At 35.8% G+C, this 27,868-nt stretch overlaps 1 protein-coding gene across 8 annotated transcripts in view; it reads left to right on the forward strand.

The window, feature by feature from the left end:
* The window catches only part of FMN2 (formin 2), a 370,601-nt gene that overhangs the window by 87,279 nt on the left and 255,454 nt on the right, over positions 1-27,868 (forward strand). For all 8 annotated transcript variants that reach the window (XR_007411942.1, XR_007411941.1, XM_049112363.1 and 5 more), the window contains 2 exons: positions 11,773-11,920; positions 19,957-20,012. Coding sequence is in view for 6 of the 8 variants with exons in the window: in XM_049112363.1 (XP_048968320.1) it covers positions 11,773-11,920; positions 19,957-20,012 (204 nt within the window). In the remaining 2 variants the exon portion in view is untranslated. The remainder of the gene's footprint in view (positions 1-11,772; positions 11,921-19,956; positions 20,013-27,868) is intronic.

Raw genomic sequence — 27,868 nt, forward strand, 5'->3', positions numbered from 1 at the left:
CCCAAGATTTTTATCTCAGATGCAACTGAGTTTCAAAACTCCAAATTTTAGGGACTCCCACAGCATGGAGTTGCACTGTTCCTCTGGGGGAGGGGAGGGTCTCCCCACACTTTTGCAATTTGCTGGCGCGTTCCAGGAAAACGATCTTATTACTGCAGAGCAGTTCACAGTTTCTTGCAACATGGAGCAGAAACATGGCACTAAGACCCGCAGCTTTCAGCTGGCTTCCTTGCTAGTGTGCCTGGGAACAGTGCAGAGTTTGGCGTCCCCCATTCTTGCGACCCAGGGGATCCTCAAGCCACGCTGTTACACCTGGGATTCCACCTGGGCTCACCATCTGAGCACCTTTAAGCTATGCACATTTCCCACGGTAGCAGACTTCTAAAAGTTCAGATTTTGTGGTAGCCTCTGGAAGCAGGCCCCCTCTCCTCCACCATATTCAGTCATCTCTCTCCTGTGTGTGCTCTCTGCACCTCCTACCTTCCAAAAGGTGATTGCTTTTCTCCTTGTAGACTTGCAGTTTTTGTCCTCTCACACCTCTGGTTGGTTTCTTGGTTGTTTGGAATGATTTGCTAACTATCTAGCTGTGTTTGAGGGAGGAGACAAACCTAGGGTCCCCCTACTCCTCCACCATCTTACTCCTCTGGCAGTTGTATTTTCAATATTTAGGGAACCTCTATAGTGAACTCCACAGTGGCTGAACTGGTTTACCAGCAGTGCACTGTGTTTCTCTATATCCTCACCAGCACTTGAGCTTGTCTTCTTGATGGTTACTACTCTTACAGGTGTGAAGTGATACCCCATTGTGGTTTTGATTTGTATTTCCCTGAAGGTTAGTGATATATAGCACCTTGGGATGTACCTATTGGCAATATAGATGTCTTCTTTGGAAAAATGTCTGTTTAGTTCTTCTGCCCATTTTTCAAAATCAGTTTTTTTTTTCTTTTTTGTTACTGAGTTGTATGCATTCTCTATAAACTTTGAGTATTAATGCCTTATCTGATACATAGTTTGCAGATTTTTTCCTCTCATTCTGTAGGTTGCATTTTCATTTTGTTTCTTTTGCTGTGCAGAAGCTTTCTTTCTTTCTTTTTTTTTTTTAAAGATTTTATTTATTTATTCATGAGAGATACACACAGAGAGAGAAGCAGAGACAGAGGCAAAGGGAGAAGCAGGCTCCATGCAGGGAGCCCGATATGGGACTTGATCCCTGGTCTCCAGGATCAAGCCCTGGGCTGAAGGCGACGCTAGACTGCTGAGCCACCAGGCTGCCCTGTGCAGAAGCTTTTAAGTTTGATGTAGTCCCACTTGCTGATTTTTTTTCTTCCGGTGCTTGTGCTTTTAGTGCCATATCCACAAAATCATTGTTAAGACAGATGTTGAGGAGCATCTTCCCCATGTTTTATTCTAAGAGTTTTATGGTTTCAGTTCTTATGTTTACATCTTTGATCCATTTTGAGTTAATTAGTGTTAGAGGTGTAAAATAGGAGTCTAGTTTCATTTTTCTGCATGTGGTTATCCTGTTTCCTCAACACTATTTGTTGAACACTGCCCTTTTCACACTGGGTGTTTCTGCTCCTTTGTCAAATATTAGTTGACTATACATGCAGGGGCTTAATTCTTGGCTCTGTATTCTGTTTCCTTGGTTTGGGCGTCCTTTTTTTTTTTTTTTTTTTAAGATTTATTTCTTTATTTGAGAGAGAGAGAGAGTGTGCGTGGAAGGAGGAAGGAGGGACCAAGGAAGAGAATCTTCAGGCAGACTCCCTACTGAGTCTAGAGCTTGACTCAGGGCTCCATCCCATGACCCATGACAGCATGACCTGAGTTGAAACCAAGAGTTGGGTGCTCAAAGAGCTACCCAGGTGCTCCGGGAATCTATTTTTTATATCAGATTATAAAAGTATGATGTTTAAGCATTTTTAAAAGTTTATTTTATGTTTGTTCATGGAGAAATACAATTGATTTTTTATATTGAGCTTGTATTCAGAACCATGTGATATTTATTTATAATAGTTTATCTGTAATTTATTTGAAATTTTTATACAATCATGTCCTCATAAATAATGGCATTTTTAATTTCTTCTCCAATCTCTTGTCTGTCTTGTTTAACAACTTCTAGACTGAATAGGGATAATTTTGAAATAGAATACAGAGTGATGATAGTGGCATTGTTTTTTCTTTCCCAGATTTAGAAGGAGAAACCTACAAAATTTCAGCATTTAATTACATAACCAAGTTTCTTCTATTCCAGAGAGTTTCTATCAAGGATGGATTTTATCAAATGCTTTTCTGATACTTCTATTGAGAATACCTTTTTCTTTGTTCTGTTCATATGGAATATTACATGAATTTAATTATAAAATACAAGCTTACTTTATTTTCCTGGAATCAACCAACTTACTTGTGATATATCATTCTTTTAATGTTCTGCTGAATTTGGATTGCTAATATTGCGTTTTAGATTTTTTTCATCCATGTTCAGGAACGTATTTGGCCTGTAATTATCCTTTTTTTTAATGTCCTTTTTATATTTCGGTAACTCTGTTATGTTGGTCTAATAAAATAAGTGTATTTTATTAGTGTTCTCTCTTTTTCTAATCTTTGGTGGAATTTGTGTAAGATTAGTGTTGCTTTTTCCCTAAGGGTTTGGGTAGAATTTGTTCATCTAGCAACATGAATGTGCCTAATGAGACATTTAAAAAATTTTAGTTTAGTTTGAGTTATGGGGGACACCCAAGTGGCTCAGTTAGTTAAGCATCTGCCTTGGCTCAGGTCATGATCCTGGGATTGAGCCCCATGTTGGGCTCCCTACTCAGCAGGGAGCTTGCTTCTCTCTCACCCTCTGCTGCTCCCCCTGCTTGTGTTCTCTTGCTCTCTCTTTGTCAAATAAATAAGTAAAAAATCTTTTAAAAAATTTGAGTTCTGGGATTACTCACATTTTCCCATTTCATTTGTCAGTTTGGATAAATTCCTTTTTAAAAGGAGAGATGATTTAATAATTTTATCTAATGTTAAAAAATGTTTAAAGTTATTTTAAATTCTATTTTTTAAATGTCTGTAGGATCCGTATAATGTTTCCATTTTTATTTCTGACATTGCTTAATTGTATCTTTACTTGATTATATTTGTCAGAGGTTTTGAATTTTATTCACTCTTTTAGGGGACTTCCTTTTTTTTTGTTGTGAGTTTTTATTTAAATTCCAGTTAGTTAACATACAGTATAATAAATTGGTTTCAGGTGTACAATTTAGTGATTCAACACTTCCATGCAGTGCTAGTACTCATCACAAGTTCCCTCCTTAATTCTTATCACCTATGTAACCTAATCACTGCATTTCCTCCCCTCTGGTAACCATCAGTTTGTTCTCTATAGTTCCTTGGTTTGCATCTCTCTCTCTCTCTCTCTCTGTCTCTCTCTCTCTCCCTCCCTCTCCCCTCCATCCTCTCATTTTCTCTACCCCATCACTTTATTCATTATTTTGTTTCTTAAATTCACATATGAGTGAAATCCTATGGATTTGTCATTCTCTGACAGATGTATTTCACTTTGCATAACATTCTCTAACTCCATGCATGTCATTGCAAATGGCAAGATTTTATTCTTTTTTATGGCTGAGTAATGTTCCATTGTGTGTGTGTGTGTGTGTGTGTGTGTGTATGTGTATTCTTTATCCATTCATCAGTTGCTGGACACTTGGGCTGTTCCATAGTTTGGCTATTGTAGATAATGCTATTATAAACATTGAGGTGCATGTATCTCTTTGAATTAGTATTTTTGCATTTTTTGGGTAATTATCTATAGTGCCATTGCTGGATCTGTAAGATATTTCTATTTTTAACTTTTTGAGAAACCTCTGTACTGTTTTCCGCAGTGGCCGTACCAGTTTGCATTTCTACCAACAGTGAAAAGGTGTCTTTTTTCTCCACATCCTTGCCAACACCTGTTGTTTCTTGTGTTTCTAGCCACTCAGACAGGTGTGATATAATATCTCACCTGTGGTTTTGATTTGTATTTTTCCTGAGGATCAGTAATGTTGAATATCTTTCCATATGGCCACCAGTATGGCTTTTTTTGAAAAATGTTTATTCATGTCTTTTGCCCATTTTTTCATTGGATTGTTTATTTTCTGGGTGTTGACTTTTATAAGATTTTTCTATATTTTGGATACTAACCCTTTATTAGTATATGTCATTTGCAGATATCTTCTCCTATTCTGTAGGTTGCCCTTTTTTTGGGCTGCTTTCTTCAATGTGCAGAAGCTTTTTATTTTGATGATGTCCCAATAGTTTTTATTTTTGCATTTGTTTTCCTTGTCTCAGGACACATATATAAAAGGAAATTGCTACAGCGGATGTCAAAGAGGTACTGGATGTGTTCTCCTCTGGGATTTTTATGCTTTCTGCTGTCACATCCACTTTGAATTTATTTTTGTGTTTGTGGTAAGAAAGTGGTCCAGTGGGGAACCCCTGGGTGGCTCAGCAGTTTGGCGCCTGCCTTTGGCCCAGAGCGTGATCCTGGAATCCCGGGATGAGTCCCGCATTGGGCTCCCGGCATGGAGCCTGCTTCTCCCTCTGCCTGTCTCTCTCTCTCTCTCTCTCTGTCTATCATAAATAAATAAATAAATCTTAAAAAAAAGAAAGAGGTCAGTTTCATTCTTTTGCATGTTGCTGTACAATATTCCCAAGAAGAGACTGTCTTTTTTCCTGTGGGATATTCTCTCCTGTTTTGTTAAAGATTAATTGAACATATAATTAGGGATTCACTTCTGGATTTTCTGTTCCATTTTTCTAGGTTTCTATTTTTGTGCCAGTGCTATACTGTTTTGATCACTACTGCTGTGTCATATATCTTGATGTCTGAATTTGTGACACCTCTAGCCTTGCTTTTCTTTTTCAAGATTGCTTTGGTTATTCAGGGTCTTTTGTGGTTCCATAGAAATTTTAGGGTTCTAGCTCTGTGAAAAATGCTGGCAGTATTTTGGTTGGGATCGCATTGTGTAGATTGCTTTGGGTAGTACAGACATTTTAACAATATTTGTTCTTCCAGTTGATCACCATGAAATATTTTTCCATAGCTAAGAAAATACCCCCTTTTTATATTACACTGAAACATTTTCAAAGACCTCTGCTCTCCTATAGATTTAGTCTTTATGATGTTACTCTTATTATTCTTTTGTGTATGTTATTTTTATATACCCTTCCAGGTTTATAACTTCTTTTTTATTTTTATTTTTTTAAAGATTTTATTTCTTTATTCATGAGAGGCAGAGACACAGGCAGAGGGAGAAGCAGGTTCCCCACAGGGAGCCTGATGTGGGACTCGCTTCTAGAACCCCAGGATCACACCCTGAGCCAAAGACAGACGCTCAACCGCTGAGCCACCTAGGCATCACTATAACTTCTTTTTTAAATGCCGACCAGGGATGCTTTGAGCAGTCACATTCATATGTTCTCTTTAGAGTTGATTGAGTATACTGTAATGCTAATTGTGTCAAGACTATTGCAGAAATATAATTTGTAAGCATGACTATGATGCAGTGATTTAAAAAAAATCTGTAGTATGTTATTTATTAGAAAGCATGTACACCATGATTACAGCTACATAAATAATTCAGTATAGACAATAGACAATAATATATTCAGTGCATGCTGTCACATGTGGTACTGGTTAGATATTGTTTTTCTTATTCCCCTTACCCCAAAGCAATTCTATAGAGTTGTGCTATTGGTTTTTTTACAATTAAATTGTCAATACAAACCAAAATATTGTGAGTACAATTTTGTCTACTATCATGGATGTACTTTTTATCCAGTCAGATATTTTACAAAAAGTTCAAATGAGCTAAAATAGGCATATGAATGGATCTTTCTTCATTTCTCTAATACAAATTATGTGTTTATTGCTAGCTTATTTCAAAAACTACTTAGAATGATTAGTAAGAAAAGTAAGACATCATAAAATAAAAAAATTAGCTATCAGTATAAAGAAAAAAACAACAACAAAGAATAAAATGGAGCCAGAAATGGGGCTGATAAAAATCATGTATTCTGTTAACTCCAAAACATGAGGCAAATGGGACATATGCTTATTTTAAGTTTTTCAATAGCCAAAACAATAAACAAATTTGGTTAACACAGTGGTCCATAAGATGAAAAAAGTACAAATAAACTCAAGATACCATCCAACTATTGAATATTTAGGTTAGGCTATGAAATTCTAGTTTAGAAATAGTTATCTTCAGAACTCTCTCATAGAAAATATTGTGTGATGGGATGAATATTTTCAGCTGTCTTCTTTTAGTGAACCTAGCAGTCTTTTTTTCTTAGAGGTCACACCCAAGCGCAGTTTAGCTGAAGTAATTCTTGAGGAAAAAGAGTCCTTGGGTGGCTTGAGATAGGTTTTATCTATGCACTCTGTGGGTGAATGGAATATATGTAAAGAAATGGATGAACTGTATACTTTTTTGAATTTTTTTAGTTTTCTCCCGCAAACATAAACATATTATTTATGCAGAATTAGACATCCAATGTTATATTAGTTTTGGGTGCACAGCATAGTGGGGTTAACTAGTAGCCAACTTGTGATTTCAACCATGATTTCAGGGTCCTTGAATTGAGCCCCACATCGGGCTCCATGCTCAGTGGAGAGTCTGCTTGTGGATTCTTTCTCTTTTGCTCTTATTTTGCCCCTCCCCCTACTTTCTTTCTCTTTTTCTCCCCCTTTGAAATAAATAAATAATCTTTGAAACAATTCTATACATTTTACACAATAACTATAATTCCCATCTGTCACTATATGCTATTATAATATTTTTGAATATAATTCCCTTTCCTGTATTTTTTATCTTCCTTTATCTATTTTATAACTGGAAATTTGTACCTCTTGAATCCTCTTCACCTATTTCTCCCATATCTTCTGGTAACTACCAGTTCTCTGTATTTATGAGTCTGTCTTTTTTGTTTTTTCATTTGTTTTTCTTGTTAGATTCCACATATAACTGAAATCATTTAGAATTTGTTTTTCTCTGTTTTATTTCACTTAGGATAATGCCTTTTAATTTGGTCTAGGTCACAAATGACAAGCTCTTGTTCTTTTTCATGCCTGAGTAATAATCCATTGTGTGTGTGTGTGCGTGTGTGTACCCCACACCTTTTCCCATTCGTCTATTGATGGACACTTCAGTTGCTTCTGTATCTTGGCTATTATAAATAATGCTGCAATGAACATGGGGACAGAGGACCTGAATACACATTTTCCCAGAGACATGCAGATGGCCAACAGATATAAGAAATGATTCTCAACATCACTCATCATCCAGGAAATGCAAATCAAAACCACAATGAGATAATACCTCACACCAGTCAGAATGGCTAGTATCGAAAAGACAAGAAATAACAAGTGTTGGTGAGCGTGTGTTGATAAGATTATCCCTGTACACTGTGGTAGGAATGTAAATTGGTGCAACCACTGTTGAAAACAGTATGGAGTTTCCTTAAAAAAGTAAAAATAGTATTACCATATGATCTGGGAATTCCATAATGGGTATTTACCCATTTAAAGTACTGCCATGGGAACATATTCTTGTTTTAATCCAGATAGAAAATTATGATTTGATTTGTCACAAAACAATTTTTATTGCTCTTGACCCTTGTAGTTCATGTGTACATAATAATATCCTGGGTGAAAAGCGGGATATAGAAAAAAAACTCAAACACTAATTTTATTTTATTTTATTATTTTTTCAAACACTAATTTTAAAATATGTATTCACCCTCAGTCAGACTTCTCATTTTTGATAGGGGATTGTACTTCTTAGAATATCTGAGGTACAGTTCTATAACTTGCCACCCAAATATAGATCTATCAGCCTTGATAGACACTTGAGTAGGGGCAGCACTGAGGAGTTTCTGAGGAAGTGAGGAACTCCAGACTAAGACTTATTCCCATATGTGTGGACATCCCATCCCCACTCACTGATGAGTCATAGGAATACCAATGGGATGGCAGTACTTCTCAGAGAGTAGTTTATCTTATTTTATTATTTTATTATATTTATTTTTAAAGATTTTACTTTATGAGAGAGAGAGAGAGAGACAGAGAGGGTGGGGGGCAGAGCACAGAGGGAGAAACAGGCTCCATGCAGGGAGCCCAATGTGGGACACAATCCCGGGACTCCAGGATCATGCCCTGAGCTTAAGGCAGATGCTTAACTGCTGAGCCACCCTGGCATCCCTCAGAGAGTAGTTTAGATTGTGCTTTAACATACAGACTAATGGACCATGAAATTTTCTTGCATAAAGCACTATCAGAAAAATGTTAACATGAGATATTTTAAACTGATAAACAAACCTTACTTTGGGTTGAAAAATCTCAATGAAATACTCTTAGAATGCTTAACTTTGAGTATTATATTTTCCAGTGGGTTCTCTAAAATAAACTATTTATGCGTTATAGCTCTGAGTTATTTTGGGGTTATTATTAAATATCTGCTATAAGTAGCTATTCTTTCTTTTTTGAAGTAGTAAGCTTATGGTCTATTTATGTCATTTTTGGTACGTGATTTTAAATCTTCTGATCTGCCTATGGTAGAAAGCTTATATTTGTTTTCTTTAATAAGAAGAAATGATCCAACTCAACAAAAGTTAAAAGAGACTTCAAGAATTTAAAGCATTGCCATGGGAACATATTCTTGTTTTAACCCAGATAGAAAATTATGATTTGATTTGTCAAAAAACAATTTTTATTGCTCTTGACCCTTGTAGTTCATGTGTATAGAATAATATCCTGTGGGAAAAGTGGGATATAGAATATGGTAGTTGGAGCAAGGGGCTTATAACCCTCCTTGGGAAAATAACAAATATATTTCTGGAATGTTAGAAAGAAATACAACAAAGAAAAAGAAATTCATGGATGGTTGAGGAAAGATCACAGGGCAATCATTACTTGAATTAAGAAGTTAGGAACAATCAGTGCAATTGCCAAGAGAGCTCTGGAGACCAAAGTGTGCTGAACTAGCTTCCTACCATAAAGCAAAGATTTAGTGTTGGTTTTATATCTTGATGTGTACATATGATGACAATTTTGAATTCCTCTGAAAAGGATATTTTATTTTATTTTATTTTTTTTGAAAAGGATTTTTTAAATACAAGAAATGATCTAATCAAAAATAGATTAAAAAATCAAAACAAGTAGTACTCATGATGTATTATTATTATTTTTAAAGATTTTATTTATTTATTTATGAGAGACACACACAGAGAGAGAGAGAGGCAGAGGGAGAAGCAGGCTCCATGCAGGGAGCCCGATGTGGGACTTGATCCTGGGTCTCCAGGATCACACCCTGGGCTGAAGATGGCGCTAAATGGCTGAGCCACCCAGGCTGCATGATGTGTTATTTTTGAATAACAGCATGTCATTATCATAGCTCTTTCCACATAATATTTGCTCCTACTTCATGCTACCCATATAAAAAAAGCCGTATAAAAAAACGGGCAGGTGTTTTTCCTGATTTACTGATAAGAACATCAAGACCTTGTAAAGTTAAGAGGTTTGTCTATGATGCAGCACTGATAATGTCCTAGGAGTTTTGTCTACTCCGTATTTTTCTTTATATTGTATATTTGCCAATAGAATTAGGTAGAACAGATTATTTAATAGCTTTGTTTTACATGTGATGTCCACAAAGTACCTTTTCAGTACCTTGTTAAGTAAATGAAGAAAAATGGGATTACCAGCTACTGTCACTGCTCATATTGATAAGCCATCTCTTCTATTTCTTTTGTATCTGATAATTCTGTTAATTCAGTAGACAGTTAAATGGCTTTTATGTAGTCATCATCACATTATCAAGTGCTAGAGGAGATTTATAGGACCTGTGTACATACTTCACATGCTGAAGGAGTTTTCAGTCAATTTGGGGAAAGATCAGATGTACTCAGAAAAATGTTAAGCCACCATCCTGGATGGCATACCATTACTTCTCAAAATGAAGGATGGCAGGGTGCTGTATTGATGTTCTGATGGAGGAGTGGTCCAGGTGAGGTGGGACTTCAGCTAGACTTTTACTGATAGATTAGATTCTATGAGTGGAGAGAACTGGAAAGGCATTGTAGTAGAGTGAAGCTTGATTTAGGGAACATGGAGAGATAAATTGGGGTGGGGGTGGATGGAATTTAGAAAAATTTAAATGATAGGTTGAAGAGTTGACATCTGTATGTTTTAAAAAGCCACAAAAGAAATTTGTGTTTTGCTTCTTTTCTGCTAGTGGAGCCATGCTATGAAGGAGCAATTTTGAGATTACCATCATAGCATTGTGATACATTACAATCCTGGGGTGTGGCTTCAAAAACTGGAGGACTGACTAAAATTTATTGTTGTTGTTTGTTTATATGAGGCTTATAAAGTGCTTTTAGCATACTTTGTATTTTGGTGAATTGTGAAATCCTAAGCGAAACTGTTTATCCTTTTTTTTTTTTTCTTTTTCTGTTTATCCTCTTGACTATTGTTGCCTTTTTTTATATGGTGCCAAGTCTGAGGCGGAGTGGGTCTGTTATTAAGATGATGAAGCTCTCTAGGCAAGAGTTCCTTTGTCAGGGAATGTACAGCTTGCCACCCGGCTAGGTGCTTGACTACACTTTCCATGAAAGGTTCATGTGTTGCAGACACGAAGGAAGCAGAATTCTGTGTTTAATGGTTGGCAGCAGAAAAGGAGACATTTTTCTAAAGCAGTGACTGGATGCTGCACTGCAGCAGGCCTTGACATTGTCTCTCACCCAAGTCTTACTCTGTTCTCGTAGGGATGAGGATATTCTCTGATTACGGTATATGTTTTGTTTGTTTGTTTTTAATTTGCTCTTCACCTCTATCATACTGTTATTCTCTTTACTTTACTTATGTTGATCAAAAGCTATGGGGAAATATACCTATAAGTAAGGAAAATGTCACAAAGAAACCTAGGGCATACGTCTATTGAGCACATGCATCCTAAAATGGTTAAACATGTTATTCTGAAATCCTAATGAGCAATTTTCCAAGGTGTTTATGGGCCTCAAAGTGACTTCCTTTGTGAGATTTCCACTTTGCTCTCTGGCACTAGGTATAGTTATGAGCCTTCTCTTTCTGTCCAGATTCTGTTGGTCGGCAGCTGGGAAGCACTTTCTTTGCCAGAAGATCCCTGTCCAATTCTTTTATTCTTGGCAGGTTCATTTACTTTTTCATGGTTTCAGTTCCAAACAGTTCCCAGCCTGGACCCAAGATAAGTCGGTTTCCTAGGCTTTTTGTTGTTGAAGGCAAGGAAGCTATTATTGTCCAGTGGTGCCCAAGTACAGCCTGTCCTTTGACTTTGCTACGAGTGTTTAAACAGATTTTAAAGGGACATCACATTCAAATGTCTTAAAGATGCTAGTTCAGGGAGTCCCCTGATTGAATGTCTGGATTTTCTGATAATTCCTTGCAGACCCCTATGGCATCTGTACCACTGAAGAAAGACCGAGTTTTGCTATAGAAAAGCAGTTGAGACAAGTATAGTCATGAAAATGAAATGACTATGTGAAAGGATGTTTATGTTATGAGTCTACATTGGATAGTATGCAGTGTTGTTTTATATGTGTATATACACCCCCAAAATGAATGTATATATATGTGTGTGTGTGTGTATATATATATATGATAGAAATGAAGTTGTAGTGATCAAAGATTTCATTTTTTTCATGATTGATTAAAATAGCTTTACATTGTATTTATTTATTTTTATTTTTTATTTTTAAATATAGCAAGATCAACTTTATACCTGGGCTGCAGTCAGCCAACCCACTCACTCACTGGATTACACAGAAGGACAGTTTCCCAGGCGAGTCCCATCTGTTTGGCCACCATCTAAACCTCGTGATGAAGAACACAGGCCCAAGGATGCTGAAACAGGTGGGACCCCAGGAACAGTGCATGTTCTGAAAGTGCATAACATAAAGTACCTGTGCAGTGCTTACTGGCTAGTGAGTCTGCATTTCTTTTCTAAGTATTTCTTCGATTACAGTCTGCAGCTAACTCAAGTAAAATCACTGGGAGTCTTGTTAAATTGAAAATTTTTATGTTCCACCTTCAAGACTGCTGAGTCAGAATTTTAGGGAATGGGATACTGGAATTACACAGTTATTATTGTGTATACAAAAGTTTGCGAACTACTGCTACAAGTGACCATCTATAGCCACTACCTGAGCTTGAAGCTCTGTATTGTGTGGACTGAGAACTCCAAAGGGAAATTTCTGTCTCTTGCCTTCAAGGATGGTGACTACCTTACTTCTCTACTCTGACTGTCTTCCTTTACTGCTTTCCTTATGCTTTTCTTGATCTTTTTCTTTACCTTCAGAGTGATAGAGATAAAAATTTCATTAAACCTAAATTTTAAATGATCTTTTCAAAACTACAATGTTCAGATGTATTTATTCTTCTTTAAAATTTTTCTTTTTGGTTGTTTTGTATCTTTTGTTAAAGTCTTTTGTGTTATTGGCTGGGAAGATAGCATGAGATTAATATCAGCTTTATATGGAGTCTGAAAGTGGGAAAACACTTTGTGTTTGTTTTAGGAATTAAGAATCATATTTGTGTAAGAATATTTTATGAAATTTGGTTGTTTAATTCCTTTTTTTACATTCTTCAATTTGGAATAATAAAATCCGGATTTCTCAGTGGACTGACTCATAAGTGGAAACTACATGGGAGGGCACCATTACTCTTTAGAAATCTACCCTCACCAAATTTTCCTAAATAGTAGCATGAATGTTAGAATTAAGAATTTTGATTTTTTTTTTAAAGGTTCCTGGATGGCTCGTTTAAGCATCTGACTTGTGATTTTGGCTTAGGTCATGATATCAGGGTCATGAGATTGAGCCCCAAGTTGAGCTCTGAGCTCAGCAGGGAGTGCGCTTGAGATTCTCTCTCTCCCTCTGATCCTGCCCCTGCTCATAGAAAGAAAGTCATTAATCTGGACTTGTAATAAAAGAGTATAACATAAGAGCATGGAGGTTTGTTACCTTGGGCAAATTTCTTAATCCTTGTACTCAATTCCCTTACCTGTAAAATGTCAATAAGAATAGCATCTACTACGTAGCGCTGTTTTGAGGATTATATGAGTTAATGCATGTTAAAGCACAGTTAGCATTTAGGGTGCAATGCCAGGCTTGGTTTAAGTGTTTGCTACTGTTATCATTATTAGCACTATTTGATATCTTTATTAGTTTTCCATGAGTTCCCTTTAAAACCAACAATGGCCCACAGTGTCAAGGATTTTATTCTAGGCCCCTTTCCAAAGTGAATATGGTGTTTACAATCCAGTCTCGGGAGAGATGCATTTATTTACCTTTCTTTCTATTAAAGATCACATGTCCAGCTAAGTCAGAGTTCTTTCTATGGGACTCCACACTCAACCGTGCATGTCCCCTTTTTAATGTCTAATTAAATGCTTTTGAAACCCTGCTTAATGCTCACTCTGTGGACTGTACTCCCAGAAATGAACAACAAATGAGAAAGAGAAAGTAGGAAACATTATTAGTGTTGGGCTCTGAGTTTCTTTTAACACAGAACAGTTGATCAAGGGCCAAGGTATAGAGTTCCTTAATGCCTATGCTTTCCAAGATGAAGGGGTTCTAACATGATAGCACCTGAAAATAAAGCAGTCACATAAAAGCATATTTAGTTTTAAAAAGTTTTAAAATATTGTTCGCGTTAAGTACACTATGTTATTCATGTTAAAAATTACTTCAGCTTCTTGACAGGAAATAGCCAGGTGTAGGTATAGTAGAATTGATTAGTTTCATTGAGAGCTTTCTTTCCTGCTCTCCATGTCTTGTGTTTTACATCATGATTAGTGTGGTATTTTCATTTTTTTCTTCCCTGGTATATCTTTACCCACTTTTTGGAAACATTTATATTCTCCTCTAAAATTTTAAGGCACTTTAAAAAAGTTTGAAATATTTTATATTACTGATTTTGTATGCTGGAGGAGGAGTAAATCGAAAGCTAGTGATAATCTAAATTTTGGTTTGGTAAAAAGTGATAATTGGAATTGATACCAGGAACTTAATAATGTAGTTTTCTTTGTTATTTGATGTAGCTTGCAAAATGCCAGATCAAGTAATTTTTAATATAGTAACTTGTATCCTTTTAAAATATGCATTCTTGAAGAGGATGATGGAGGTAAGTAGAAAATAATATTGTGTAGTGATTTTTTTTCTCCAGTTGATCTGTTGTAAACCTCAACAACTGTATAGCATTCTTTTGTCCAAATGATCTAATGGCACTTTTTAAACCTTTCCTGCTGTGACTTCATAGGGCATTCTCCTTCTGAGGACCATACTACCTTCTCCCTCCTAGTCAGTCAATTGTAAGAGTGAGAATATCAGTAGTATAGCAAAAACCTTGCATAGAATCTACTGCTTTAAAATATATATATATATATGGAGCAAACTTGATAACATAAATATTAGTAGTAATAAACTCTTTGTAGTACACTTAATGACTGATTGCTATACATTGTTGTGTAATGGCACCATGGTTAAAACCAGTATAAAACCAACATGTAGCCCCTTTCAATTTTAGATCAAAGTAAAACAGTTCAGTGACTTTTTTCTTTTTGAAGAAAAAGACTTTCAGTTACATCTTAGAAAAATGAAAACTTGTTAATTTTGGTCTTGCAGCTCTTTTTCATATTGATTACTAATTCACATGTCCAGCTAAGTCAGATTTCTCTTGCATCTGACTTAAATATTTTTATAATTCCTTCTGTAAGAGAGGTTTTTCTCCACCTTTCATATAATGATAAAAAAAAAAAAATCCCAAACGTCCTTTATATGGATTTGAAGTGCAGAGGTCAAGGTGAAGCCTTGGTATCTCTCCCTACCAGTAAGCTGGACAAAAGCTTCAAATTCTTGGGAATCTTTTGCAGTTGGCATTGTTACCACAGAAGAGCCCAAGGTGTGAAAATTGACCTTTTGAAGTCTATAAAATGTCTCCTGGAAGGATAAGTCTAGCTGGACAGGAAATTAGGAAGCAACGTTTTACAAAGTTTGGTGGTAGAAGCATTGATAAGAAGAAAACCTTTCCATTTAGGTTGTTTTCTCTTTATCTTCTCTCCCTTCATTTTCCTTTACTTATACTATGCAACACCCTCCTCAGCTTCTCTGGTTGTTCTTTTTTCTGGAGTCCCATGGCATTTTATTCATATCTGTATCATTCAAATTACATATGCATTATAATTTATCTGTACATATCTGTCTTCCTTGGAGACTCCCAACATTTCAAGGCTTTTGGGCACATAGTATATGTTTATATATTTAAGCCAATAAATTAAGATCTTTTTTGGAAGAAGATCAAAAATAAATATCTACTTAGCACATTAATGCAAGTATTTGAGAGAATTTTGTGTGTGTGCCCATGGATCATTTTCCAGACTCAATACCAAGTTTCAAAAATTATTCACTAGATTCACAGAGATGAAAGAGATAATAACTTTAGTTTATGGAGAATAGGGGCAGGATGTCTAGATGTGTGTAGGGACTTGATCATTCTTTGTTGTCTCTTTGAAACTTCAAGCCTTTTATCTTTCTCTGAAAATGTAAATGGCTGGAGAAGTAATATTTAGGAAAGCAATTTTGGGGCAGAAAATCCTGGAGGAAAATACGTGGAAGGAGAGGTGGTAGAAACATGGCAGAGACTATTTATATTGAAATTCTAAAACTCATGTTTAAATGTTGGCTGAAAGCAGTGTAACCCACCTTTGCTCTAGAAGAGATTTGAGCAGCATATAAATATCTAAGATATACAAAAGGATTACAAAGGAAAATAAATCAAGCTGAAAGGAATTTAGGATAAACAGTAAAATGAAACTGAGGTAAGGTAGCACACAGATGTATTTCAGAAGCACTTGGAATTTTCAAAGGTAGTTGGAAATTTTTCCTCAGATTTTTTTTTTTTTAATTTTCCTCAGATTTAAAGCAGAAAGGGAAATGGGGACAATTCTCTCATCATCCCCTATGTCTATGAGATTAAAAGCAACAGTGTCTCAGAGAAGCACTTTTCTGGGCTTCTATATAAAAAAGAAGTGTTCCTAATAAGAGAGATTCTGTGTGATGTAAGGCAAACAGTATCATCAACTCATTTCCAGGTGTAGTCTGAATGCTTTAACATATATACATTCCATTGAGGTAATACAGAAATTCTATAAGGAACCCAGGAAGAATCTGATAGTGTTCTATTTCTCAGCTTGCCACTTGATTAAGGGATAAAATGTGCTAGAAAATATTGAAAGATTGACCATGTCTCCTATAGGTAATTCTTTCTTTTCTTTTTCTTTCTTTTTTTTTTTCTTTTGTAATTTTGGCCTGCATTTCTTTCTTATATATGCAAGCTAAAGCTTGTGTGTTACAATGACAATGAGGGGTATATCCATACTGTGAGGTAATCAAATAAGCAGAACATAGAGTTGAACTCTTTTAGGAAAATTGCATGTTTAATTCTATCTTCATTTATGGAAGGACATGATATACCAGAATTAAAAACATCTCCCATTCATTAGGTAGCTAACCATAAGTCATACTATTTAAATAACATTTAATAAGTTCTCCCTCAGTTAAATTGACTAGACTTGAATCAAATTGGTGTATGCATCATTAAAGAAACTGTATTTTAATAATTTTATGTAAGTGCGTTTTTACTTAAAATGTAAAACTGGAGACTGCTTAATTCATTTTTAGAAGGCATACTTTATAAGCTTTAAAAAGGTGATTTAGTTTATTTTCCATTCATTGCACAGAGGAATATCCTCATTTTCTTTCTTTCTACAAATATAAAACTCATCCAAGTTTGTTTTGTTTTACAAGTTATAGGCTTATTTTGTGATGATGAAGAGTTCATTTCTGAAACATATTTGGAATTGTGGGGAGCCCAGAATTTTAGATTATCGATTTATTTAGAACACGTAAAGTTTTGTCAGGAACGTTCTTTCTCCTACTGTGCTTCACAGTGATTTTTGTTTTTGTTTTTGTTTTCAAAAACAGTCTAGTTTCTGAATTCTTAAGAAGGGTCAGTGAAGGAGTTGGCAGTTTTAAATGTACCCTTGAGAGAGCTCTCACTGGGTTACTCTTTAATAACAACTATCCTGGGTGATGAATATGTAATGGGGACTGGACTGTCAGTTCCAGAGCTGAGTGGAAAGCAATTCTTGAATGCTTCTGGATGCTGGGAGAGGAAAGGGTTGGTAATAAGTGTCATGGGCATTTGTACCAGAGGTAATTATTCTAAGAATGTTAGAACTAAGTGGATTTCTCAAATTCCCTGGCCCATTGACCCTAGCTTTTAGCAGCTACTCAGAAACCAGTTTACTTATCATTTGCTGCAAACATGCCATTTTCTCTCTACTCACACTACTTTGTGCTGTATCTCATGCTTCTTTTTATTTTCTCCTTCCTATGCCTTGTTTGTTTTTTCTTTAGTTGTCTTCTCCTTAACTTTTTTTTTTCTCTGAGTTCTCTTTCATTTTACCTTTGTTTTGCAGTGCAGTTACTCTGTACATCTTTTTCATCTTAAAATCTTGACACTCTCGATAGAACTCCTATGCTTCAGTTTATGATTTTGAAGAAAGCATTTTCCATAAATTTCTCTTAGATGTTGTAATACACTGATTCAAAGAAATAAGAAGTATAATGGGAGAGAGGGAGTGGGGGAATGAATTAAATTCTGGCACCACTGAATTTTTTGACAGAGGGGAACTGAAAGTTTGGGAGGAGGAGGATTCAGAAAAATGACTGTCTTTCTAGTTCATTATTCTAGTAAACTGTATGCATTCTTTTTTAACATCAGAGCCCAGAAGTTTGCTTTTTTGGGGCGGGTCACCAAGTCTATGGCTATAGGGAAAAAAAAGAAAAAAAGCTAAGAAACACTGTATATATTTCTAATACAAAGAACTGTTGGTGTTCCACCAGGAGATCCTTTGGGTTCTCCCTGAACAATCAAAATAAAAAACAAAAGAAGAAAAGTGTTTTCCATCAATACAAAGCCCCAGGACCTTATGTAGAATCTATTGTGTTTGGGGATTTGGAGGTAACTAGAAACAAAAGTGTTCAAGAGTTCAGATTTGCTCTAATATGAATTGCTGCTTGACTTTGATGTTAGGATCCTTATTCAAAATGAGCTAACTCTGGTGTTAAGTTCAGAGCAGACGTAAAAAAGGAGACTCCCTTTTTAATTACCTCAACGAAATCGAATACTTGTCTGGGAAAATGCTTATGTTTTAATATAAGGCCACTTGTTAATATTTTATGGCCACAGTGACCTCTGTTGGTAAGTGACTACTTCATGCTCTTTTCAAGGATTTTTCTTTTGAAAAATGAACTCTTAGCTGAGGTGCAGGAAGTAGCTAAAGGCAAAGTGGTATCTATATTGCCCCCTTTAAAATCCTTACTCCCATTCTCCCTCCCCCGGAATACCCCTTTCATGATTTGATTATTCTCTTGATCACCCCTTCCATTCACTCCTACAATTACTCAGCAAGTATTTTAAGCACCTACTTTGTGCCAGGCACTATTCTAGATGTCAGAGATATCATGGGGAAAAAAGGACAAAAATCCCTGCCTTACGTTATGGTAGAGTAAGAGAGATAAACATTGGAGGCGATCACATGTAAAATAGGCATCACATATAACATGTGAGGCTCCATGTTACAAAGAAAGTAAGAGACAGGGGATGAGGGGTGATAGCAGTGTGTGGGATTGCCATTTTATTCAAAAGAGTGCAGGAAGTCTGAAACAAAGCCCTAGGGAAGGGGCAAGGCAAGGGGACATGCCAAAAGATATTCCACCTCAGCAGAGACCTTGTGGAGGGAATATGATTGCACGTTTAAGGGTAGTGAGAAGGTCAGGGTAGGGGGAAAGGCAGAGATGGTCAGAGAGGTCAGGGACTATGGACAGATGGAAGAAGGTCAGTGGGCCTGTACAGAGACTGTGCTTTAATCTCTGTGAAATGCACTTTCAATGTAGTTTAACAATGTTACAAAGTTTAAATAGTAGGCATATTTTATTTTTCTATGGCATTGTAACATGTATCAACTAAAATCCTGCTAAATTAGGGATGTCTAAATTATCCTCAAGAGTGACTGCTATTTTTTGTCAGGTGTCTGGTCTGCATGCTAGTTGTGGGTGGGGAGCCATGTGACTGGAGACAAACTCTCATCTCAACTTCCCACCAATTGCTTATATTATAGCCTCTGATTTCTCAGCTATAAATTTGGACAGAGGACACAATGAGTTGGTTTCAGATTATGCTCCATGGAGCACTGGGGATTTCTGAAGGCCCTTTTGTTTTTATTTTTTGTTTTTAAATTTTCATGCAAGTTTCACTTAGAAGAAATTGCTCCTTCACCTAAAAAGTAATCCTGGAATTGGTTATCCCTTAGGTTTTCCAGCATGAATTTGCAGACTCATAGAGTCTCAAAGGCAAATAAAGGAACAAAATCCCTTCAGAACCCCTTATTACTCAATGCCTCTTGGTGGTAGTGAAATTAGAAGGTAATTTGTCAATAGATAAGACAATTAAATTCTGTCTTTAAGATTGATGAGTTGGCTTCTGTCATTGTACAGACTTTGGCTAAGTGAATAATATAGTAAGTGAATGTTTCAGTAGAAACACTCAATTGAAAGTGGCAACTGAGAACAGTAATTATGATTGATGTGTCAAGGGCCTGAGGCTATTCTAATTTTAAAAATAATGACGTGTTAGTCATTAAATGTGTTCTATATACTGAAGAGTAGTTATGTCCTCCTCATAATACAGAAGTATAATTGGAAGATAAATTGGATGTTTTTGGTAGTTCGGGGTAAAGATATATTTTAGTTCATTTTGTTTTCTGTTGAGGAAATGGGAAAATTTCTTCTCTAAGATACTGACTACCTTCTTCTTTTCCAAACCAGAATCTCAGTCTGCTGTTTTGGAAACTCCAAAAAAATGTTCAGATGCTGTTCAGCGGGTAAGAAGATCTTATTAGGATGTTGAATCCTACTCTTTCTTTCTTACTTTCTCTCTTGCTTGTCTTAAAATTGTGACAGATTCTGATTTATTTTTTCATCTGCCAACTAGCTTAGGCCACCCTTATTTCTCTTAAGCCTTTAGGGGAATCTAGTCATGTGGAAGGGAATGTTTTCTTCCATTTAGGCTTTGCAAAGAAAATCAACCTTGAAGTGGAACTGACTACAAGCTTTTTAGAAGCTGCATCATTCTATATCTGGCCAAAGAGTTGGGCCTGACAGCAGCTGACTCCAGGAAACGGTGGCCATTCCAGATGTCACATGGAGATGTGCCTGGCTGAAATAATAGTCACATGGATACGAGTTTTAAAAAAAATTCCAGAGCTTTCCTAAAATCAAATCATTTTCCTAAGTTGCTTTAGTGGATGAAACATTAGTTAGTGTCTGTTTAATTTCCACAGAAATATTTTTTTTCTGTTACTAAAAAAGCCAAATTTTATGTGTTTTTTTTTTTCTTATATCAAAATACTATTAAAGGAAAAAAGACTTGAAGAAAGGAAATGCTTATATGGAATAGTAATTGTGGATAGCAGTTTTTCTTTTGGATACAAAACCATTTTTTAAGAATGTATTTATACTTTCCCCCAACTAATCTTTTGAAAATAACTTAGTATTACAAATTATCAGTAAGAAGAGTCTGTCCTCCAGAGTGGTCTAGTAGGTGACAAGACTTTCTTGTTAGTGTATAACAACATACGAGGCAATTTGGGACATAGTGTTTTTCTCAGTATAACTAACGAATTTGATGGTTTTTTGAGAGCTTTTCCAAGTTAAAAAATGACTTCCCTTTTGAAAAGGAGCAGTCTTGCACCAGACATGAAAAGTTGTGCTCCTCCTAAGGAGAAGTGAGGATGTAACACTGGTCAAGAATTTTATTTTAAAAGTTACTCATGCTTTAAAACAAATATAGCTATAAAGTTATTACAATATTATAAACACCCATGCTATATTTTCATCCCTATGACTGGTTTCTTTTATTACTGGAAGTTTGTACCTCTTAAATCCCCTTCACTTATTTTACCCATCTGAAACTAATATGTCAATTGTACTTCAGTTAAAAAAATAATAATTGGAGTGTCTGGGTGACCCAGTCAGTTAAGCATTTGACTCTTGATTTTAGCTCAGGTCATGATCTCAGGGTGGTAAAATTGAGCCCCACCTCAGGCTCTGTACTGGGTATGGAGCCTGCTTAAGATTCTCTCTCTCCTTCTGTGCCTTCCCACCCCCATGTGCACTCTCTCTCTCTAAATTAAAATAATAATAATAATAGTAATAGCAATCAAAAAATGTAGCCACATTGCCCATTATTGTAAGGTTAAGGACACTCTTAAGGATAGTGTCATAAAACATGTTCTTTTAGCTTTTTGTCAGAGCAGAGAACTATGTGAGGCCAGGGCACTTGGAGAGGGATGGTGTTCTCAGTTAATTAACTGTGTAATGATTAGCCAGTAGTGATTGAGATGAAGAAAGATAAAAAGAGGTAAAGAGAAATAAGTTCAGGAATAATTAAGAAAAATAGTGCCCTCAAAATATCCCCTCATTTTTATAGCCTTTTTTTTTGAGGCATGACTAAGTATATCTAATGTAATATACTAGATTTACATGTTCCTAAATTTACATGTTACTTAATTTTGTGATACATGATAATGCCAAAGAAAGCCTCAACAAAATATAGTCTATACTATCAAAAATGATAAACATGTGCAACTTTGCTCTATGTACCAAGATTCAAGGTATCTATTCATGTATATAAAATTAGAGTGATTTTTCAGGGAGGCTGGGTGGCTCAGTTGGTTGAGCCTCCGGTCATGATCCCAGGATCCTGGATTGACCCCGCATTGGGCTCCCTGCTCAGTGGAGAGCCTGCTTCTTCCTCTCCCTCTGCTACTCCCTCTGCTTGTGCTCTCTCTCTGTCAAATAAATAAATAAAATCTTAAAAAAATTATAGTGATTTTTCTATTTTTCTTGAGCTGTGAACCGTGGTAAAATATATTGTAATAAGCAGAAAACCTGATGGCACTGGGTGATTTACAAATGCTTGATGTTCTAGTTTTGGAACCTCAGCGATGAAATAGATGGATTTAAATTTCACATCTTTCCTTGTTGCCAGTGAACTCTCTAGAAGCCGAAAGTAATTGAGAGGAAAAAATAATTTGGAAGCAATTAAGGTTAAATCCTCAACAATGACATTGCTTACTTTCTTTGTCATCAGTTTACTTATAGATTGGTTCCTTCCTTTGATATGTGTATGTTTCATAAGTGCTGAAACTAAGTGGCCATCAAAGGGATACAGGAAAATTGAATTAATTACCAATCTACTGTGCACATACTCTTTCACTGTATTATTTTATGCAGTTCTTATAATAGTTCTTTAAAATAGCTATTATAATTAATGTTTAACTAATACAGAAAAAGATGTTTATAGTAGTTAACTTATTTACAATCAGAGAATTGAGAAAGGGTTAAGAGCCAGGACTCAAATATAGGTCTGTTTGATTTTATACATGTTTGCTATAGTATGATACAAATTATACTTAAACATGAGCAATTGCCTTATGAATAGTTGCCAAAATCATTAGATTGATAGATGAAAAGTTTATTTTAAAAGTTGTCCCATTATATTTAAACTATATCATTTGTAAGAGGCAGAGGTCAAGATATGTTTCAGAGGCACATAGACTCATTAGTTTACCTATACATTTTTAAGTTTTAGCATGACTTTGGTGTGCTACATCATGCCAATTTTGCTAACCTCAGTGTTTCATGACTCAAAAAACTTACAATTTAGTTTTCATGTGAAGTACCCTGCTTTTTTCTTCTTAGTCACTAGATGGCAGTTCAGTATCTCTCTAAATTACCACTGCTGAAGGCTATGCGAGATTTTAAGCCAGTTTACTCTGTACAAATGATGAATAGAAGAGTTTTTCTGGTCCATCCCAGGCTGCCTGCATTATTCTGTGGTTGTAATGCGAGATCTCTAGGACTGCTTAGTCAGAGGCATGGAGCAGGGTTGGAAAGCACCCTCTTAAGTTTTTCTTCAGATGTGAGTTCAGGCACCTGTTCTCTCAATCTGAGCACACTGGAATTTATTTGAATGAGTTTTGACTTTTACTCTTTCCGTGTAGTTAATAATTCTGAGAGCTCCATATCCCTAGAAAAAACACATGACTCATAAAATCTTTTCTCAACTAAAAGAAGGTAAAGGCTGTGGTATTGTCAGAGAGTCTGATGCTTAAAGCAAATAGAGCTGGCACTTATGCAAGGAGAAAGAACTATAGCTTTCTCCCTGAGGGTTTTATTGATGGCTTTATAGAATTAGAAAGTTTTCAGATAAAACTACATTATTTAGGACCTCATTTATTGATTATTTTCAAGTGCTACACTCTGAAAATCTGCTATGCCTAAAGGATTATTTCAAAAAACAAATAGGACTGTCTTTCAATTCTGTTTTAAAATTTTTCATAATTTGAAATACTATTTAAACAGTAAACTCTTAAATTCTACAACATATAATTATAATGTCTAAAAATGTTTGCCTCTATATTAAAGATTAATATACAATAGCAAAACTGGTTACTACAATTTAAACTTTTTTTTTTTTTTTGCATTTGAAATTATAGTTGACTCTTGAACAACCTGGGTTTGAACTGTGCAAGTTCATTTATATGTGGATTTTGTTCCCATAAATACAGTACTATAAATGTATTTTCCTTATGATTTTCCTAATCCTATTTTCTTTTTTCTAGCTTACTTTATTGTAAGAATGCAGTATATAATGCATATGACATATGAAATATGTGTCAATCAACTGTTTATGTTATCACTAAGTCTTTTAGTCTACAGGTAGTTAAGTTTTGGGGCAGTCAAAAGTAATACAGACATTTTTGGATGTGTGGGTGGTTGGTGCCTCTAACTGTGCTATTCAAGAGTCAACTATACCTATAAAATGAAGCATTTTCCTAAAACTCCTTATACCTTTCTAATGCAAATGGACCAGTTGAAAGGTAAATAGAATAAAACTTGATGTTTAAAAATTCAAGCTTTGGGTAAGAATTGATAATATCAGACAGTTGAAAGTTAAGGCTCTCTACACATTATGGTTTTTATGAATTGTGTATAGCCATGTCTATTACAAGTCTTGGATAATGAAAAGAAATTAAACAATATCAGCACTCTCTTACCCCATATGTTGGATAGTTCATCTGCAAATAAATTCTCAAAGTTCAGCAAAATGCTTATGACTTGAGATAACTGGCAAAATCCTATATCAGTCCAATTTTAACTTTCTTTGAAATTGGCTTAAAAACTCTTCTCAGGGAACACCTGGTTAGCTCAGCGGTTGAGCATCTGCCTTTGGCTCAGGTTGTGATCCCAGGATCCTGGGATGGAGTCCCACATTGGGCTCCCCACAAGGAACCTGCTTCTCCCTCTTCCTATGTCTTTGCCTCTCTCTGTATCTCTTATGAATAAATTAAAAAAAATCTTCAAAACAAAACTCTCTCTTAGGATCCTGCTCTGATCAGTGCTCCTGGATCTCCTCAATGCCTAATTTATCACAAACTCATTTGAGGAATTAAATATTTTTTCCATTGGTTCTCTGTAAAAGTGTTTATTATAGTGCTCTTCATATACAAAACCCACCCAGTACAATTTATTATTAGTTTCAGAAACATCTTTATTTGGGAACAAATCAAGGAAATAGATGTGAGTAATATGAGGTAGCCTAGTTGATGGTGCTTGAGAGTTACTCACATGTGTCTTGGGATAGAAAAATTTAGAGAGTAAAAGAAGTATGGGTCAGATCAAAAGAAATGTGTGGGGTGAATATAATTCTGAAAGGATAATGATGACTTATAAAAATAAGAAGCCACTTGAATTTTGTTGGAATGTATTACACATATCAAAGGGTTGGAAAAAATTGTTTAAGTTCCTTCAAAACTCTAATGATGAATTTCCATGGTTATTATAAACCTACAAAGTGATGATTTATAAGACAAGTAAACAACCAAAATATAAACCATGTTAAGGAAAATAGAGGTTAAAGGAGAGAGGCAGAGAGATGGTTGAAGGGAGAAAACATGAGTCAGTCTAGCCATCCTTGATGTTACCTCAGGCTGAACATTCTTAGGCGTTTGACAAACACATTGACCCAGTGAGTCTGGAGAGGGGCAGGGTAAGAGGTGGTTGGGAAGGGTAGAGATGCAGGACACAGTGGTGGAGGCACTCACATTGAAAATGGGTAATATTTGGGCAAGGTATTTACCATAATATGTTAAGAGGAAGAAAGGATTTTTCTGGAAAATATATTTTCATTTTGTGGAAACCCTCTACTAGCTCAGAGAAAAATTAAGACATTTTAACTACAGAAATAAAGAGAAAAGAGAAAGTGTTCTTAATTTTAAGAATGAAAAGCCATTAGCATCTGAAAAACAGTTAAAATTTGAGATGAGAATGTGAAGAAAGAATTAGATCTTACACTGTTTTCTCTTTACTCTAGGGCAGTAGGGCTGGGAGGTGAAATGACGTTATATCTTTGTTCTGTTGAATGTTAGATGGTATAAACCTCATTTGTGCCAGACAACATTGTTGATGTCCTACAGAGAATGACAAATAGTTCAAGCAACTGACCTGAAAGAATAGCCGAGCCAATAGAAGTTCTTAGCTTGGTTGCTTAACCTTTATTGGACATCTGTTGAAATACTATGCACAAGGTATTTGTGGTAGGTATTGAAGGAAATTCACACAATTGTAAGGTCCCAGGCTCTTTCATATACAGGAAATGATTTGCAAGATATAATGTGATCCTGCTGAGATGTTTAGTATAATAATGTATTGCAGAACTTAAAAAAAAAAGGGGAAATATTATTGAGAAAATGTAATTAAGGACAACTTAGGGAGGCTGAAATTTAGATCAAGTCTTCAAAGTGATCAGTTTTGGACAGATGGAGGGAAGGAGAGTGAATTTCAGGTGAGAAAAGAGAATAAAGGCACAAAGGTGAACGTGAATGTCGCATTTTGGCAAGGGGGCTTGAGGGAGGACACAATAGAATAGTTCGGGTGACCAGGTGACATTAAGAGGTGGCTCAATTTATTCCTCTAGCAACCCAGCTTTGCTTTCCACCTCCTGGGCCTCTGCCTGGGGCCCAGTCTTATCTGGATTGCAGGGATAGTCCCCAACAGGACTCTATACTTCCTCTCTTAATCCCCTCTAATCTTTCCTCCACAATGCCTTGAGTCATCTTTCTAAACTCCAGATTTACTTATGTCTGATATCTGCTAGGACTCATTCAATGACTGCTCCTAGTATTTGAGGGAAAAAAAAAAAAAAAAATCAGGCCCCTGAGCTTGACATACAGGCTTTTCCTTGCCATCCTCCATCTGCAGCCTTACCACCCACTATTTCCTATGTTTGGTTTGTTCTAGCATTAAAAAATACCCTAGTTTTCTGAAAAATAGCCTAGTTTTGAGATCCTTCATATCTGTCTTTTTATATGTTTTTGTGCTAATTCCTGTTTCTTAATCTAAACTCATGTTAAACTTTACTTCCACTTAGAGAAAATCCCTGAGACTTCAGTCTGGAGAGTTCTTTTGGCATCCCTACTCTGGGACTGTCCTTATTTTCTCTGTGCCTCCCGTATCTAACATAGCACTTGACATTTTTTTAGGAGCTCAGAAAATATTGATGAAGGGCTAATTAGTAGGAGACCACACTGACTAGAGCAGAAGGTGCTTATTGGGAGTGATAGAAAATTCGCCTCTATTCATACATGGTAGTTGAGGATGTGGGCTTTGGACCAGTTTCCCTGGGCATAAATACCACTATTCTTTTAGCTGGCAAACCTAAGCATACTATTTTACTCCCTGTGCCTTAGTTTCCTCATCTATAAACTTTTATCTCATACGGGTTTTGTGAGATTTAAATGAATTAATTTAAGTGTATTCATTTAAAAGCATTAATTTAAGTGCTCCTGACAGATAGTAGGCACTCTATGTTAGCTGTTATTTTTGTTATTATCGTTGTTATATCTGATTTTGAAAGTTGTTTTCATAATTTAGTTGATCCTCATTATTCATAGATTCTGTATATGCAGAATACGTTCTGCAATGTTTGTATCCCTAAAATCAATACTCACAGGCTTTCATGTTCATTTGTAGACATACACAAAGCGGTGAACAATTTGAGTTGCCCTACATGCACTTTCCCAGCTGAGGTGGACCAAGGTGATACTCTACCTTCTTGTTTCAGCTTATACTGTAAACAAGTATCCTTTTTGCAATATATTTAGTGCCATATTTTTTGCCTCTGTGCTTTTTGTTCTCACTGTTTATAATGACCCCCTGGGCATTGTGCTTCAGTGATGTCTAGTGTTCCCATGTTTGGGAAGATGTGACGTGCCTCAGGGAGACAATGCATATATTAGATCCGCTTCATTCACACAGGAGTTAATAGTGCTATTGTGTGAGTAAAATGGCTATAAATCCACAATATATATTACACAAGGTGACTTTAAATAGAAACGAAGAGAAAACAAGGTTATGTATTGATCAGTTGATGAAAATGTTGTTGCCAAAGGCTTGTAGGAACCTAACTCTGTATTTTCCCTAGGATCTATGGTTGAGTATTCACTAATTAATTATCCACTTTATAGAGTATAACAACTGTGAATAATGATAACTGACTGTATCTGTGTAATCCTCACAATACCCCATTGCAGTAGGCAGGGTATGTAATAGGGTATCTACTTTTTACAAGCTGTGAAAGACCTTGTGAGCCAAGTAGAGAATTTAAAATGTCTTA

Source organism: Canis lupus, chromosome 7, assembly GCF_003254725.2.
Source record: "Canis lupus dingo isolate Sandy chromosome 7, ASM325472v2, whole genome shotgun sequence".
Taxonomy (NCBI): domain Eukaryota; kingdom Metazoa; phylum Chordata; class Mammalia; order Carnivora; family Canidae; genus Canis; species Canis lupus.